Source organism: Prenolepis imparis, unplaced genomic scaffold (assembly GCF_030444845.1).
Source record: "Prenolepis imparis isolate NDT839.2.m4 unplaced genomic scaffold, iyPreImpa1.0 SCAF_11, whole genome shotgun sequence".
Lineage (NCBI taxonomy): Eukaryota > Metazoa > Arthropoda > Insecta > Hymenoptera > Formicidae > Prenolepis > Prenolepis imparis.
In genome coordinates, this window is record NW_028141169.1 from 15,370,831 (window position 1) to 15,387,049 (window position 16,219).

Sequence of the window (16,219 nt, forward strand, 5' to 3'; positions counted from 1 at the left end):
GGGAGACAGTTGCCACCTTAAGAAAAAGTCTAGGGAGGGCAACGGTGTCCCCAACAAGGACGGTGGCCCTAAAGCTGCGCCGCCGTCTAAGAAGACGGGACCCGGGAGAGACAAGTCCCCTCCGGTACGCATGGAGACGGAGGCGGATAAGGAGCCCCCCAAGCCTCAGCGCAAGTTGAGATCAAGGGGGGCTCCATCTAAAGGAGCAGAGGCGGCAGCAGCAGCAGCAACAGCAGTCAAAGTGGCTTCCGCGGTGCCGGAGCCAATTAGAGAAGTTGTCATGGAGGGGGCTGATCTAATATCACTATGAATATCAGCCTCCTCCAGGCCAATTTAAATCACTCCAGGGGGGCGCAGGATCTATTCATACAAACCCTCCTGGAGTGGGAATGTGGACTGGGGATCGCATCCGAGCCGTACCGAATACCAGACGGTCACCCATGTTGGGCGGCCAATGGTGGCGGCTCGGTTGCGATAACCTGCCGGGACATGAATGGCTCTCCTCCCTGTAACAAAATCGGGAAGGGGGCCGTCTACGTCTCGGTAGAGTGGGGGTTCATCGTGGTCGTGGCTATTTACTTGTCCCCGAACATGGACTCTGCCCAATACGAGCAGTCGTTGGACGGGGTAGCGGCCTTTGTCAGAGGCAAGCTGCCCTGTCCGATTATTGTGGCGGGAGACTTCAACGCGAAATCAGCGGAGTCAAGTAGGAACTAGGAGGAAAACTTGACATTACAAAATACTTGTAATAGACGAGATTCGACAATCGAAAAACAAGTTATCAATTGGAACTTTTGTTTTTATATTACTAGACTTACGAAAATGATATTATTTTAATGTTCAAATTAGTCAGTAATTACCGCAATATGTAGATATACGCGACACGGAATATTTACATCGGATTACATTTATCTAACCCAAATACATTCAGTTAAATCGATTACACCGATAGATAAGCGATATTTTATTTTGATCAGCCAACAATTATTTGTTTTGTTTGTAGAGATTAATTGGCAGACTCGGCATCGGTAGAATAAGATTGCATGTGCGAAAATATAATTTAAGAATGTTATTGAGCTTAGAGCGATAAGTTATAATAAGATTAATAAACATGATTATAACCCAGTTAAATAAATTGGAAAATCAATAAAAACATAAAACAAATAAATTGTAATAAAAATAAATAAGTTTCCTACAGATCTTCGAATCGGTAATTAAAGACATAACGAAGTAACGAAAAGATCATCTCATTTATTCAATTTCACTTAGTATACAGCGATAGAGCTGAAAACATATTTATTTTGATTGAATAACAATAATACATTTTATTTCATTCATCTCAGTCAGTAGACGTTAAAATATTATTTATTGAGTCATAATTCTTAGACAGCGATAACGCTAAATAAATATTTATTTTGATTACGCAGAGGCGATTAATAATTTCGTTAATGTCATATAACTCATTATTATATTATTTGAACATCTATAATATTATGTTAATCCTACGTAGATTATATAAGAAGATGTATTATAACCATTTAATATTATTTAAGGCCAATGTAAATATTGTAAAATAGTTATAAGCAAAATTGTAAAGCGAAGGCTAGGGTCCGGAGCGCGGACCATTACGAGAGGCCCGACGCGCTATTGGTGCGCTACAGCTACGCGCGCTGATTGGTCGAAGGAGACATGGTGGGGCGCTAGGGTATAAGAATCGGCGTTCCGGGGACTCGAGAGATTCTTCGTCGGAAACTCTCAAACAGAGAACACGTACTCGAGCGAGAAACAATCGGGCGTGATACGACGTAATCTCAGCGCGCTTGAACAAGTCGAGACACGAATACGCGATCGCGAAAATAACAACGCGAGTGGCGAGTGTTGATGATTGCGTGCTTAATTAGCATAATCGTGAACCGCGAGAAACCGCGAAAGCATTGTGACGCGATTTTGCTGGTAGCGAAAATTTGTTACCTAAAAAATAAAGGAAATATATAGTGACTGTTTAAGTGACGTGTAATAGAAATTATTGCACTTACCCAATTACGAAGTATCCTATCCCAAGGAGATATCCTCGTAATTCTTGAGAGTCCAGCTGGTTGGTGAGTCAGGGTCGGTGTCCTGTCCAAGGCGTTGTCCACATCCACGGGTGTCCAGCGGTGACCTGTAACAACAAGAAGAAGAAGGATTGACATCACTGAAGGGGCATTTGGAGAAAAGAGGGATTCCTACCGGAATTGTCACTAGTTGCTATCCATCCATCAAAACCTTGGTATTTCAACAGGATAAAATACCTGGCGACCTTGACATATGGCGAAAGCGCTGCAACCTGGAGATCGGTAAGCTCTGCTTTACAAAACTAAGCGTGATCTGTCCGGTCACAACGTCACCCGCCAGAGGGTGTTTGGCCGCCCCCAAGGGGGGGCAGAGCCGCGACCGAAAAAGCGATGGGCCCTGAAGAAATTGGACCCGGATAGGTTGTGACCGGACAGGCGGGCGTCTTATTAAGGATGCGGCGCTTACCGGTGTGCAGGGAGTGATGCTTTCGCCTTGTGCTCTGGTCGCCAGGTATTTTTACCAGTGGAAATACCAAGGTAGGGTGATCATATGCGGATTCGCAATACTTCCTTCTCCGTGCCGGGATTGTGCCTGGATATCTCCCGCTTCACCACTCTCCTTCTCTGTTTCAGATTTCCAGCTGCCGTGTCGTCAACGCCGGATGCCAGGATCAACGTGGGAATCGTCAGGATCGTTGCGGGTAGTTATCCAATAAGGTAAGTACACAATCGGGTAAGTATCACAAATTTCCTTATATTTATTTAACACCAACACTTTTCTCTTTTACAGGTACAGACTGAACTGCCGACACTCACTCGCGCCGTTACAACCTTCGCGGGTTTACGTTCCGACGTGTCTCGCACGTTCACAGGGTCTCGCGTTCGCGTCCGTGATTTTATTACGCGCCATCGAAAGTATTATCGCGTTAAGATACTCAATGCCGCGTTTCGCGCTAACTTGTCGAATAACGCGATTAGGTCTCGTCGTGAGAACCTCGGTTTCGAGACTTATTGAACGAGTCGTGTTTTGATTAGGTTCTCCCGAGGATTGCTTGAATGTTCACTCCGCGAAGAAACCTCAAGATCTCGTCCCCGAATTCTCTCGGCGTCCGCTTTTATACCCTGGATCCCCACTCCGCGGTCGCTAGCCAATCGCGCGTCGCGGTCGCTTCCGGCACTCTCCATGGTCCGCGCTCGAGACTCCGGCATCGTGATGTGTTCGGTTCGCTCTAACTATTCTAATATTAATTTATAACTATATAATACATTTATTTACATATTTACATTTTATTGTTATATCCGGAATCGCTATTTCGCTCGTTCTTGCGCCTCGAAATCTTATTCCACGCGCTCGTCAATCTAATGATATTTATTTTCTCGTTTTCCCCGCGATGCTGGTTTTTCTACGCTCCGCGTTCGTTTGCTTCGTTGATATGCGCTTTTCCGCGATGCTTGGTGCGTTATTTCTAACGCACCCGTCAATCGGCGTCATTTCGCGAAATGCGTTCTCGCGGTTCATTAGTTGGCCTATTTGTCGCGTGTTTCAATTACTGATTCCGTCGCTTCTGCACTTCGTTTGTCTTTCATGCATTACTTAGCGTAAATATCGAGATCGGAGATAACTCGTCACGCGTCAAAATAAAATCAATATATATTTTTTATAATCAAATTAAGACTATTACAAGCCTATCGGATTGCACTTCATTCATGCGTGTCTCTCGCGTTTTCGCGTGAGTAACGTCCGACTAATAATAATCCAAATAAAATAGAATCAATTATCTCAAAATAAACTAAGGTAATTATTTACAGGTAAGTACATTAAAGTCAATAACCATACGCAACTCAAAATGACAAAATATAAATAACACAATGTTAGAATCTCTGACTTAATGCTAATTAATATTTTTATGTGTTGATTATATTTTTTACTTTTTACTTTTTATTTAGGAATAAATCAAGGTGCGTGCCTTGAAGTCAATAACGGTAGGTAACTTAAAATTCTAATATCTAACTTAATGCTAATTTAATATTTTATTTTACATTTCAGGCCTTGGACGTGCTCGGTTGATGTCTCGTCGAATCCGGAGTCAGCTCTCTCGATCCAGCAACCACATCTGCTCGTACCGATTCGGACGATGCTGTGGACGGTTGAAAGGTTAAGGGCCGCCGTTCTCTCGGCGACCTGGCCTGGCATAGAGATGCCAGAAGATACCGCGGATGGCCAGGTGGACTCGCTCGGGGAGATCATGGAGGATGCGTGTAACATCGCCATGCCCCGAGTCAAGACCGTGCCGCGCAGAGCGGCGTACTGGTGGACTGCTGAAATTGCGGAGCTCCGCCGCAAAGCAGTCCAAATCAGACGCCGCTTTACCAGGAGCAGGAGGCGCGGCAACGCCGAGACGCTAGAGCTGTACAGACATGCGAAGTACGAGCTCAGCTCGGCGATACGGCGGGCCAAGTCCGGAGCATGGGATGAGCAGTTGCTCTCCCTGAACTCAGACCTTGGGGGCGCCCATACAGGTTAGTTATGAACAAACTAAGACATTGGGCGCCCTCAGTGACGGAGTCCCTGGATCCTCAGGTCCTCGAGGAAATAGTATCAACACTGTTCCCGAGGGCTCCCGAAGAATTCCAGTATTCTAGGGGGCCCATCGGGTGGAGCGAGGACATCGAGGTGACAGGGGATGAGATTGCCGGGATCGCCAAAAGGCTGAGGGCAAGAGGAAACAAAGCCCCCGGCCCAGACGGCGTTCCCGGCAGGGTCTGGGTGATTGCTCTGGACATCCTATCCGGGTTCATGCGGCACCTGTACACAAGGTGCCTTAGAGAGGGTTATTTCCCCCCATTCTGGGAGAGGGCCAATCTGGTCCTCATCCCAAAGGGGGGCAGGCCTGCGGGAACTCCCTCGGCATACAGGCCCATATCCTGGACGAGGCGGGAAAACTATTGGAGAGAATAGTGACCAACCGCCTCGCCCGGCATCTTAGAGAGGTGGGGCCCGACCTCCACGAGGACCAGTTTGGATTCCGCGAAGGACGATCGACGACGGATGCTATCCTGAAAGTTCGGTCCTTCGTGGAGTCCGTAACTGAGGGGGGGGGTGTTGGTGACTGTGTCGCTGGACATAGTCAACGCTTTCAACACCCTCCCCTGGGGAAAGATCATGGACGCGATGGAATATCATCGCGTCCCTGAATATCTCGTGGGGGTCATAGGGTCCTACCTCCAAAGTAGGGCCTGGGGTACCGTAACAAAGACGGTACCCATTGCCAGAGGGAGGTGTACTGCGGGGTCCCGCAGGGGTCAGTATTGGGCCCCCTACTATGGGACCTCGCGTACGACCGCGTGCTAAGGTCTGCCCTCCCCCCCCGGCAGTAAGGTCGTCTGCTATGCAGACGACACATTAATACTGGCCGGGGGAGGAGACTGGGGGGAAGCAAAGGCATTAGCTGAGATGGCAGTGGCATGTGCCGTGCGTGCCATAAAGGGCATGGGTCTCGGAGTGGCCCCTCGGAAAACCGAGGCGGCCTTCTTCCACGATGGAACCCGTGGAAGACCTCCGACGGCCCATGTCTGTAAGACTCGCGCTCTCGCGTTCGGATGTACACAAGCGAAGTGAGGATAGAGGGCGCCGAGATGGCGAGAGAGCCATGCGAGGCAGCGGAGGTTAGGTTAGTCAGAGAGCGACGAGCTAGACAATAAGCGACAAGCACGCAAATAAAGATATATTTTACAAGTCGAATGCGAGGTTGTATTGTTAACCTTTCATCTCAGAAGTGGGATAGCCCTCGTGTAATATGTAATTACATTACTGAAGAACGTTATGGAGAGTCGAAGCGACAAAAATGAGCCCGACAAGGGGAATCGTCGACGCGATCGAGAACGTGAGAGAGAACGTCGAAGTCCAAGAAGGAAGGAAAAGCGTCGTAGAGATCAATCGAACGAGCGAAGCCGACGTCATGGTCGTCGCCGGCACAGGAACGAGCACGGTAACGGCGAAAATTCGTCTGACGAACACCATCGAGGACGTGAACGTAACCGACGGCGCAGCCGCAGCAACGACGAGGTCCGCAGTCGAGGTTCGAGCCGCGGCGGAAGTGACAAACGTCATCGAGGACATCATGGACGGCGACGCGACGTAAGCAGAGGTGATGACTCTTCGTCGTCTGATGAACATAAAAGACAAATTAGTTTAAATAACGATAGAGGCATGCGAAATTTCCTCACCGAATTGGTAAGAACGATGGCGAGTAACCGCGCTGAGGGGAACAAATTTCCCATGCTAGGTAACGTGATACCCGAGTTCGATCCGATGAACAAAGGTCAAACGATACATAATTGGTTGAATAAAGTAGAAGAATGTGCTAGAATGTATAAATGGGATAGCGACCAAACCGTGCATTACGCGATCCCGAAACTCGTGGGTGTCGCAAAAACGTGGTACCAATCATTGCCGACGATGTCGTTTACGTGGCCTGAGTGGAAGGATAAACTAATCGAATCATTTCCTAGCAGTGACGATTACGCCGAGTTATTGAGTGAAATGTTGGCGCGAAGGACCCGGTTTGGAGAATCGCTAGAACTTTATTTTTACGAAAAGGTCAACTTGTTGAATCGTCTAGAGATAGAAGGTAGGCGTGCGGTTGACTGTTTGCTACGTGGTATAGACGATCGTTCGGTGCGATTAGGTGCGAAAGCCGCTGATTGTAAAGAACCCGAACACGTACTAAGATATCTGCAGTCGATCAACAACACGGTCGCGTGAATCGGACAGGGTTAAAGGTAGTTAGGGCAAACGATCTGAAGTAGTAGTGGATAGTGGTAATGGCGGTACTACAGGTAATGGGCCCAAACAGGTTAAATCCGTAGCTCAGACAATCACTTGTTATAATTGTAATGAACAGGGGCACTACAGCTTTAAGTGCACGAAAAAAATAATTAAATGGACCGTGTGTAATAAGCTAGGGCACCTAGCAACCAATTGCCCGAGATTACCGTCTAATGACAGAAACAGCGATACGAAGGAAAAGACTGTAATGTTAGTAAAATTAAATGAAATTAACGACAATAAGTATATAATAAGAGCGAAGGTAAATGATCGACCCGTTGTAGGGTACGTCGACTTGGGCAGTCAGTGCACGTTGTTGCGACATAACAGAGCGATCGATATGGGCATAACGTGGTCAGTGAATAATCTACCCGTGATGCGAGGCATCGGTAACAGCATGGTGATGCCGATAGGTTCCGCGACAGTCGCCATAGAAATTGACGAAATCGTTGAGTCGGTCGAAATATATATCGTGGATGATGACGTGATAAAGTACGACATGTTGGTAGGGCATAGTTTCACCGAGAAACCAGGAATCGTGGTAATCAAGACGACGGACTCGTTGATGTTTAAACGTGATCTTTCGAGTAAAAGTTCTCTGAGGGTGCGGGACGATATTATTATACAACCCGGGAAGCTGACGGTTGTGTCGGTCTACGCCGATTCCGATGATTCAAAACACGTATATGTAAGGGGTTCACTGCGTGGTAAAGCTGGTAGCGAGTATTATCTGATGCCGGGTGAATACGAACTACGAGATGGGATAGGCGGGTTATTAATACAGAATGTTTCAGAAAACGCGTTGAAACTAAAAAGATCGTTGCTAATCACGCGAGTGTTACCGATTCGCGAAAGTAAGTACGTGAGAATCTTAGAATTACAAGATTTTGAAATCGATTCGGTTCTGAATTATGGTGATCAATTAACGGAAGACGAACTGGTGAATTATAAAACTTGTTTCTCGCGCAGTTTGAAGGATCTGGGTTTCACGAGCGCCGTAGAAATGGAGATAAAATTGACGGATGACAAACCTGTCGTATATCGACTGTATCGACTGTCGAATTCAGAACGGATAATGGTGTAAATGACCGACGCGGGCATCGTAACCGAATCTAAGTCTTCGTATGCTAGTCCGATTCTACTAGTGAGAAAGAAAACGGGAGAACGGCGATTATGCGTCGATTATCGCGCGTTAAATCGCAAAACCGTTAAAGAACACTATCCTTTACCGCTGATAGATGATCAACTAGACATGCTAGCAGGACACTCCCTATTCATCACTCTCGATCTTGCGTCCGGATATTATCAAATTCCCGTAGCAGCTGAATCGCAGGACAAAACTGCATTTGTAACTCCGGACGGTCAATATCAATATAAACGCATGCCGTTTGGACTAGCGAACGCGCCGTCGGTCTTCCAAAGGACGATGAATAAGATACTATCGAAGGTAAAGGACAAATTCGCCCTAGTTTATATGGACGATATTTTGATACCGGCGCATTCGTTTGAAGAAGGTCTTGAACGTTTAGAAGAAGTTTTGAAAATAATGAACGAACACGGGTTAACTTTAAACTTGAGCAAGTGTAGTTTTTTTCGCAGAGAGATCGACTTTTTAGGGTTCGAAATTAGCGGGGGTGGTATTCGGCCCGGGACGCGAAAGGTCACCGCTGTTCAGAATTTTCCCCCTCCTAAAAATGTACACGAAGTTAGGCAATTTATAGGCCTCGCGAGCTTTTTCAGAAGATTTGTGAAGAACTTCGCCATTATAGCACGGCCGCTTACAGACCTTTTAAAAACGAAATGCGGATGGAGATGGGCGGACGAACAGGCGGAGGCTTTTCGCACCTTAAAAGAGAGGCTAATAGAACGGCCGGTGATGGCGTTGTACGACGCCAAACTCGATATAGAGTTGCATACGGACGCGTCGAAATTAGGGATCGCAGGTATTCTCATGCAACGAGGCGTAGAAGGAACGATCAGGCCTGTCGCGTATTATAGCCGGAAAACGACGGATGATGAGCAGAAGTTACATTCGTTCGATTTAGAGACACTCGCCGTAATTGCGTCATTGCAACGTTTCCGCGTCTATTTATTGGGGGTGAAATTCAAAATAGTTACTGACTGTAACGCACTACGAGCTACGTTGATCAAGCGCGACCTTATTCCGCGTGTCGCGCGATGGTGGATCCAATTGCAAGAGTATGACTGTGAGATCGAATATAGACCGGGTTCACGCATGGCTCATGTGAATGCACTAAGTCGCAACCCCATAGACGAATTAGACTCGAACGAGGAAAGGTGTATTCTCGACGTGATGCATGTAGAAGTGAAAGATTGGATAGCAACGGTTCAAGGGGTGGATGATGAGATAAGGAGAATTAAGGAGATATTGGAGGATCGAGAGACAGAGCACATAGCGGATGTGCATAAGAACTACAAACTAAAAGGGGGGTACGTGTACAAAATAGTCGATAGTAAAATCAAATGGGTAGTGCCGAAAGGGGTCAGATGGCAAATAGTGAGGATGAACCACGATAATGCGGGACACTTTGGGTTTGAAAAAATGCTAAGTCGGATTCGAGAATCGTTTTGGTTCCCAAAGATGCGGAGATTCGTAAAAAAATACGTATCAGCTTGTTTAGAATGTGCGTATCATAAGGCTCCCGGAGGCCCCAAAGAAGGTCTACTTCATACAATACCAAAAATAGAAATACCCTTCCACACCCTACACGCCGATCATTTAGGTCCATTCATTCGCAGTAAGAGAAGTAACGCATATCTGTTGATAATAGTCGACGCGTTTACGAGGTATATAAATATTAAAGCGGTCAGAGACACGAAAACCAGCACGGCAATTAAAGTTTTTAAAGAACATTTTGGTTACTTCGGGGCACCAAACCGCCTCATCACCAACAGAGGTACATGCTTCACTAGTACAAAATTCAAATCTTTTATTCTAAAGCTAGGGATAAAACATATATTAAACGCGGTTGCTACTCCTAGAGCAAACGGTCAGGTAGAGCGCTTCAACCGAACCGTATTAGACGCACTTGGCGCTCGAAGCCATGGCGAGAAAGAAAATACATGGGACGAATATATCGGTGAGATTCAATTAAGTATAAACACCACAATTAATAAGTCAACAGGAAAGAGCCCCGCGGAATTGTTGTTCGGGTGTAAATTGGTGAATCCATGCGAGAATATAATTAACGACGTGATTTGCTCGACTAACAATCGTATTAGTGAAAATGACTTATCCAACGTGAAATCCGAAGCGAGCGAGAAGGTACGAAAACAACAAGAGTTAGCAAAGAAAAATTTCGATAGGCATAGGAAGGTACCGACACACTATAAAATTGGAGATCTAGTAAGAATCGAAAGGACTCTGACAGATAAAACGACACTAGGTAAATCAAAGAAATTAGTAGCTAAGTTTCAAGGCCCATATCGCATCGTAAAAATTCTACCGAACGACAGATTCCTAGTGGAGGACACTCCTATAACGCGTAAGGGAAACAGACGGTACGAAAACATAGTAACGATCGACAAACTACATCCATGGCTTAATTTTAATGGTCCAGTTAGCGACAACAGTGATAACGATAACGACAACGAAAGTGATTAGGAAGGTAAAAAAAAAAAAAAATAACGATTGAAACGAGGCAAAAGGACATGCGAGAAACTAATTAAAATCGATTAATTCTTTAACTAAGTATTAAGCGCCAGCGGAACAGATACAAAATGAACGACTTCGAATAGATGAATTAGCTCGATTGAATGGACTAAGAAATTACACGAAACGATAGTAACTGTACTTACGTGAGTCGTAAGCGATTAGCGCAGATTATGAATAATATTGAGATACCGCACCGATGATCGTAGATTACAACAGATCACAATAATTATTGCGTGAGTTGTAAGCGGTCAGTGCAGATCACGAATGGTATCAAGAAATATTGCGCAGATAATCGCAGATTACAACAGATCACGATTACTACCGCGTGAATCATAAGCTATCAGTGCAGATACGAATGACACCGCATAGATGATGGTAGATTATGATAGATCACATAATACTACGAATTGCAATGCAACTTCATGAACTACGAACATCTAGTGTGAACTGTGAAAGATTACAAATCGTCATTATTATAAGTTATATAATTGTTGCGAGACACGTAGATTATGAACGATCAGTGCAAACGACGAACAACATCAATGAATATGGCACAGATGATCGCAAGCCGTAATAGACTACGAAAATACCTAAATAGTACTGTAATCTTAAGTATGTAAGCTGTGAATGATTAGTACAAATAGAGAAGTATGAATAGATACTATGAATAACGTTAGAATATAACTATTGTAATTTACGTTATGAAATTGAAACTTATAAATTTTATTATTTTTTTTTTTCTCTCACTACGAGCGGTACAAATAGCATAAGCTATGGAATTGTAAACCAAAGATAATTTCTTTTCTTTATATACGTAGCGAACGCATATTTTGTTTTCTATATATGTACCAAGCGAACTTATATATATTTTTTTATGTTCTGTTGCTTCGTTTCTGTTACATTCTCTTCTCTATGTATGTATTTATTATTAAGTGAGAGGACTCATTACTAGCAGAATGGCCGAAGATGTAAGACTCGCGCTCTCGCGTTCGGGTGTACACAAGCGAAGTGAGGATAGAGGGCGCCGAGATGGCGAGAGAGCCATGCGAGGTAGCGGAGGTTAGGTTAGTCAGAGAGCGACGAGCTAGACAATAAGCGACAAGCACGCAAATAAAGATATATTTTACAAGTCGAATGCGAGGTTGTATAGTTAACCTTTCATGTCCAAGTGGATGGTGTCCCCGTCCAGCTGGGTCCCAACATTAAATACCTGGGACTCCTGCTGGACGGAATCTGGAGCTTCAGAGATCACTTCGATCATCTGGCGGTGAAGGTAGACAAAGTGGCGACGGCGTTGAGCCGTCTGCTACCAAATCTGGGAGGGCCAGATGATCGGGTGCGCCGCCTCTACGCGAACACGGCTAACTCCGTGGCGCTGTACGCAGCGCCAGTCTGGGCGGACGCCGCGATGGCCACCAAGCACATCAAGGACACGCTAAGGCGTGTCCAGCGAAGAGTGGCCATTCGCGTCGTCCGCGGGTATAGAACCGTGTCGCACGCGGCGGCCATAGCCCTGGCCGGCATGTCACCCATGGAGCTCGTCGCTGACATGTACGCTGGAGTTTACTGGCGGCAGCGCGAGCTCCTTGGGTGGGGAGTGCATATGACGGCTAGGGTTAAGGGCACTTTGAGGCTCCAGGCCCGACGACGGATGACAGGGAAATTCAATGAGTACCTGTCAACTGTGCTCCACACCAACTCGGGGCACAGGGTCGTCGGGGCCGTGAGACCGAAATTGGAAGAGTGGATGAATAGGTCTCACGGCGGGACATCGTTCCACATGACACAGGTGTTCACCGGACACGGATGCTTCGGTGAATACCTGTATAAAATAGAAAGGGAGCGCAATGCCATCATTGCGATGAGGACCAAGACTCCGCGCAACACACTTTGGAATTCTGCCCAGCTTGGACAGAAGAACGCGGAGTCCTGGTCCAATGTATAGGGAATGACCTGCAACTGCGCAACGTGGTTGGGCAGATGCTAGAAAATGAAAGGAATTGGAAGGCGGTCTCCTCCTTCTGCTTCAAGGTTATGACGCAGAAGGAGGTGGCAGAGAGGGAGCGGGAGAGACGGGGGAGGCGGGGTAGGCAGCCGCTTACCCCAAAACCCGCGAAGAAAGGGACGACCCCATCTGGGTGCCCCGGCGAGGAAGGGCTGAGAGGGCGCGAGAGAGAGACGGTGCCCGAGGTAGAGGGGGCAGCGGAGGGGGCGGCCTGCCGAGGCGGAAACGCGGAGGCGGACCCCCTCGTCGCCGGACAAGAAGACGCCCACCCGATGGGGTGGATTAGGAGGGAGGTCGGGCGGGGGGCGCTGTGCCCCCCTCGCCCGAGGAAGAAAGAGGAGGAGGAGGCCCGTAAGGGCGGAGTAGCTGAGCGAGGGGCGCTGTGCCCCCCTTGCCCAACGAGTGAGGGAGGCCCGTGAGGGAATAGTTCTGGGAGGAGGGCGGGGGCGGGTGTCGCCCGGCTGGCGGCCGCACGGCGAAAGCCCTGCGGCCGGGAGTCGGGGGGCATCCGTCCCCGCCCCTGCCGAGTTCCTCCCCTAGGGGAGGGCCTCGGCGATGCCCCCGAGCCGATGGTCGAATCCCGTAAAGGGTGGGAACCGCGGCCCGGGGGCACGGGGGATCACAGGGACTCAGATACACCGAGTCCCATTGCACGTGATCCTTCCGGGAAGGGACGCGGCAGTGGCGGCCCTCTCACCGGTGCCCTAGAGCGCCGGTGGGAAGGCAACACTGCCTGCGGCGAGGGTTCTCCCCCTTCTGGGGGGAGCTCTCGGGAAAAGAGCTCCCGGAGCGTCGGCCGAATCTCTCGTCCCTTTGGGAGGGAGAGGGAGCCCCGTTCCGGGAGCGGGGGGTGGCGGCTCGAGCGAGAAGACTCGAGCCGTGACCCCGCCCCCCAAACTTTCTGGGAGGGCGTGACGTGGAGGCGGTGCCCCTCTGCGTCACAATCGGGATGGACCGCACGAACAATACGCGGGGGAGAGCATCCTCCTCTCGGGGAGGATGCTCTCCTGAGAAGGTAGGGCCAGGGGATGGCAAGAAGTAATGCTTCGGCAGTTCCTTGCCATCCCCGTAAGCGCCAGCGAAGGCACCCGCTGTGGTTTTAGTGAGGTAGGTCTTGGACCCCATCTTCGATCCATATGTGGATCGGTGATGGGGGACAAGGAGTTCGACATAACCCTCATTCCCTACCCGGGGGGTGAGTGGTACCATGAGGTTTCCACAGCGCAAAAAAAAAGAAAGGTTGTTGCGTTGTTTTCTTTTTGAAGTTACTTCAGTCCATTTTCCTTCCTTATCTTTTTCTTTTCCCTCCCTTGTTGTACTTGGTTCAGCGATTTGCGAAGGATCTTTAGAAGGTGTATTAAGTTTCGATGTTCGGTATTCACTGAGGGAGTTAGATCGAATTAAGTTGTTTTTCCCTCGAAATTCTTTAAGAAACAATGGTTGGCCCTCCCCAGAATCCGAGGCCTGCCTCCGAAGAGGGTGGATTGCCCGGGTCAACGCCCGGAATACCACCTGGGGTAATTTCCTTTTGCGTTTTATCCATTCTTTTATTTGTTAGTTTTGGTCCACCCCGGGTATTTTATTTCCCCGGTACCCTCTGGCTTAGCCAGCGAGCATTCCTCAATCCGCCACCTGAGGAGGCGCCCAATGGGGGACTAACAACCCCTCACGGGTAACTTACTTACTAAATGTCTTTATTTACATCAGGTTCCGCTCCGCTGTCGTCGCCTGTCTCCTCCAGGTTGCAGCGTTGCAAGATTGCCACCTTGGCTGCGCCTCCGCTGTCGTCTTCCCGGTGTTCGGTCCTTACGACTCTGAGCCTCTGGACCACTTTCGGTGTAGGTGTAGTTGGACCGGCTTCCGCTGCTGACTCGTGGCCGCTCCTTCGTTCTGCCGTGCGTCCCGGCGAGGAAGATGATTTTTCCTCCGGCTTCAAGGTTGTGACCGATCATTAATGACATAAAATAACAGTATGCAAAATTTTGGCATCTATGGCCCAGAGAATATGGTTTTCGAGTATTTTTTTTACTCACCTATGATATATTTATTATTAGGTTCTTCACGGTCGCCAGGAGTTTTTACCTCCAAATTCCAAGGTACTTGCCGGATAACGATATGCCGATAATGCCCGTTTCTCCGAACGGACAACGCACTGCAAAAGCTCTGCTAGGATGAATCCTGTTGCCGCCACGCTGCAGGTGCCCCTTTCAACCCTTCGTTGTTCCTTCTCCGTGTATAACGCTTCCAATCGCGACGATTGCGTTGGGATAACGAGAGAAAAGGACTGAACGTAATGAAGAGGATTCCCGAAAATCACGAGACACTCCAACACACTAGTTTCCAGTCAAATAATATTTTCAATATTTTCGCTACACTGAGCTCTCTCGGAGACGCTTTGTTCCGTGTTATATTTATATGTGTATCCGGGCGACATTGACCCACTGCGGACAATGCTACGCGACGTCTCGTCGTAACAAACAATTTTTTCCTCGATCGGAATTCCAACACACGCGTGTATTATTTGCGTCGCAATGACGGAGTAATTGTTAATGTTTTTAGCGCGGCGGTAATACGTGGTGACTCGATAGGAATAGAGAAAACGCACAAGTCCTAGAAATAACTGGCTTCACCAAATGAGTGAATTACGCGCTCCCGAACAATTGCTCGAGTTGATACCAGGCTTACGCGCACAGCGAATAAACGGATAACGAGATGCCTTTCCCGACAACCTTCGAGATTTCGTAACATCAACGGTTGTTAAAGGTGTGCGACTCGCGAATAATTTTATGTAACGCGACGGTATATATGCCGAGTCTCGGGACCGCCACATACGTAACGCTTGTACGAATTTATTTTGCCGACTGACCGCGATCGCTTCGTGGTCACCGCTCATATCACGCTAAGCTCCTCCTTCGACATGCTACGGAGCATCCGCTACGCGCATCCGGATTCAGCCTTCTGGGAGGTACAATGTCAACACGCAACAAACTTCACTCAATGACGATTTTGACGCGACACATAATTTACCCGAGAATAAATTATGACATAACACTGATGACCCGCTCAATAATTATCAAGTGTATAAATAATGTCATGACATTCTTAACCTTATATAATGCAAGTATACTACGTCGAGTCAATCTTGACCTTTAATAAAATATTAGATTACTACACTGGGTAAAATTCGCTTTACACTTGTCAATAATAAAATGATTCTATAATGAACATTTTCATAGTTTCACGTACATACGCTTGGAAAAATACAGTCACACTCCAAACCTATGCACGCGAGACCAATCGGTCGTCTAACGTCTCTGTATAATTAAAATATATTTTTCGCTAACGCACTCTAGCTCGAATAACAATTATAAATAACTAAACATTCAGTAAGATCATAGTTAAGATTCAATTACTTTTAAATAAATGAGAATAGCGGATACTTTAAATCGTAAACAATTACAATGACTACTAGTTGATACAAATTAAAATCAAGAATAAATAATTTAATTTAATAAATAAAACAGGACAGTTATCAATCTTTGAATATAAATATAGTCAGGAAGGAAACAAGGTAAGTATCGCTAAGGTAAGTACAGGATAATTTTATTTTAAATTTCCAGAAAGGACACAAGCATGACCCATCACTCCAATAACAA

At 47.1% G+C, this 16,219-nt stretch overlaps 2 protein-coding genes across 2 annotated transcripts; both read left to right on the plus strand.

The window, feature by feature from the left end:
• The first annotated feature begins 306 nt into the window (after positions 1 to 306).
• LOC145943223 (uncharacterized) lies at positions 307 to 717 on the plus strand. The gene has a single exon (XM_083050704.1). It carries the CDS (start codon positions 307 to 309, stop codon positions 715 to 717), a length of 411 nt encoding a protein of 136 aa, XP_082906830.1.
• Positions 718 to 11,514: 10,797 nt separating this feature from the next.
• Positions 11,515 to 12,503, plus strand: LOC145943224 (uncharacterized). Its single transcript, XM_083050705.1, has 2 exons — positions 11,515 to 11,566; positions 11,728 to 12,503. Exons 1-2 carry the CDS (start codon positions 11,515 to 11,517, stop codon positions 12,501 to 12,503), a joined length of 828 nt encoding a protein of 275 aa, XP_082906831.1.
• The last annotated feature ends 3,716 nt before the right edge of the window (positions 12,504 to 16,219 follow it).